General features: G+C 67.8%; 1 protein-coding gene across 1 annotated transcript in view; it reads left to right on the top strand.

Moving 5' to 3' along the window:
* CACNA2D4 (calcium voltage-gated channel auxiliary subunit alpha2delta 4) overlaps window positions 1-2,136 on the top strand; it is a 160,946-nt gene extending 158,810 nt beyond the window's left edge. The window contains exons 37-39 of the mRNA XM_006163246.3: window positions 364-476; window positions 640-722; window positions 1,767-2,136. Of these exons, the coding sequence (XP_006163308.1) occupies window positions 364-476; window positions 640-722; window positions 1,767-1,868 (298 nt within the window). The 3' untranslated portion in view covers window positions 1,869-2,136. The remainder of the gene's footprint in view (window positions 1-363; window positions 477-639; window positions 723-1,766) is intronic.
* Window positions 2,137-2,147: the final 11 nt, after the last annotated feature.

Raw genomic sequence — 2,147 nt, 5'->3', positions numbered from 1 at the left:
TAGCCTGAGCACTGCGTCTTCCCCTCGCCACCTGCCCCGCCGCCCACCCACAGCATGGACAGCCCCGCAGCCTCACCCGCTCAGGCAGCCCTGGTTTACGCCTGTTGTCCCTGCATAGACTCATAGCGACGTTCATGCCCGTGTCCTCACCTCCTGCAGCTGCTGGGAGGGAGGAATGCGGCTGCAAAGGCTCGCGGTGTAGACCCCAACCCTGCTGAGCGTGTAACTCCAGTAGCTGCTCTGGTCCCGGCCCCGCCCCCTGCTCGGTACCCGCGTCTGCAGACTGCCTTTCCCGGAAGCCCTCTCGTGGTAGCTGCCAAGCCTGCCACAGGGAGGCCCATGGCCCTGCCCTCGCTGCTGCAGGATGTTTGTGATGCAGAAGATCCCGGACAGCAACCTCCTCCTCCTGGTGACAGACCCCACCTGCGACTGCAGCATCTTCCCGCCCGTCATGCAGGCGGCCACGGAAGTCAAGTATATCCTTCCAGGCCTGGCGGGGCGCGGCGGGAGGGCGTCACTGCGGGCCCAGACAGCAGGTGCGGGCCAGCCTGCCTCCCAGACCCCTCCTGGGCGCTGGAGCCCCGTCCCGCCCAGACTGGCTCTGGCTGGCAGCTGTTGGCCTTGACGTGAGCCCCGCACATAATGCCTCTGTCAAGTGTGACCGCATGCGCTCCCAGAAGGTGCGGCGTCGCCCGGATTCCTGCCACGCCTTCCATCCAGAGGTGAGGGCCCGGGCGGGGGCTGGGGGCCAGGGCTGCATGCACCACCACAGGCCAGAGTGCGCTGGGTGCTCACAACACCCCCGGACCATGCATCCGTGGGCCACCTGGTGCACATGTGGCCTGTGTCCGTGAGGCTGTGACGCAGCAGCAGTAGCCGTGTCCTCCCGGCCCTGCACACAACTCCTAGAACCCTGACGCCTGAGCGGTGACTCCCAGCACCCTGGGTTCTATGGCCTTAGCGCTTCTAGCCCCTAGGAATGGGCTGTCTGCATGCGGGTGTGGCTGGGGGCCCTTGGTGGCTTCAGGATGGGGCTGGCTGGTCTTGGGCATGAAGGGAGGGGCTGCGTTCATCAGTCCTGGCCTACTGGAACCTCATTAAGCCTAAGTGGGGTCTGGAGAGCTCCCGGCCTGTGCAGCCGCCCGCCCGGGGCCATGCCTGGCCCTGCCATCTCCTCCACCTGTGCTTGGTCATGCTTTTCATGACAAACTGGGGGCAGGGATACAGTGCCTTCCGGAGCGCCCCACGAGCCACGCTAGCAAGTCACGGCGCCTGAGGAAGGGCTGTGCAAACCCGGGCTTCACGGCCAGTCTGTCAGCATCCGGGAGCTGGGACTTGCGGCCCACAGAGCCCACAGCCCGGGGTCTGCACTATCTCCAGGCGCAGGGAGTAGGAGGCCGGGCTGCTCGGAGCCCCCCCCCTGCAGTCCCAGCCATGAGGCCGGTCTGCCAGACTCGGGCCTACACACGCAGGCTGGGGCCCCAGTGCTCCCTCAGCCACAGCCCCCGGGGCGCCCTCCCAGGTCCTGTGACCTGAGGAATGGAGGACAGATCACGCAGGTGGCATCCGGCCCAGCTGGCCACACACCTGCCACCCAGGTCAGCTGAGCCGCGAATGACCGCCCCACAACCACACCAGAGACGCCCGAGTTGGTTCTCCCCCAGCCTTGCTGATGGCTGGCAGGGGGGGACCTGGCCTTCCCTCCCGCAGCGGCCCTGGCCGCTCCCCGCCTGGTGCCAGCCCTTGCTTCTGCTCTGGCTCCGCAGGAGAACGCCCAGGACTGCGGGGGTGCGGCGGCCACCTGCGCCTCGCTGCCCCTGCTCCTGCTGCCGTGTGCCTGGGCGCTGCCGCCCCGGCTGCTGCGGTGACCGCCAGGCTGGCTGCAGTTGGCGCAAGGTGACCCTTCTGGACACATCCTTGGAGTCAGCAGTGATGTAGGAGTCCTGCCTCTGGACACACCGGATGCAACAAGGAACCCACGCCCAGATGTCACTTCCTGGGACCCTCCTGGGAGCCGCTGCCACACCTCTGGCGAGGGCCTCCTGCTTCTGCCCCGGTGCCCCCTCCGGCAGTCTGGCACGAGCTCGGGGGACACCCGGGCAGAAGCCCCACCTCTTCCCAGAGGCTGGGCCCCCGCGGAGGGGGGT

Source organism: Tupaia chinensis, unplaced genomic scaffold, assembly GCF_000334495.1.
Source record: "Tupaia chinensis unplaced genomic scaffold, TupChi_1.0 Scaffold141530_1, whole genome shotgun sequence".
Classification (NCBI taxonomy): Eukaryota; Metazoa; Chordata; class Mammalia; order Scandentia; family Tupaiidae; genus Tupaia; species Tupaia belangeri.
The sequence above is the reverse complement of the archived record's forward strand: the minus strand, read 5'-3'. Positions and strand labels throughout refer to the sequence as shown.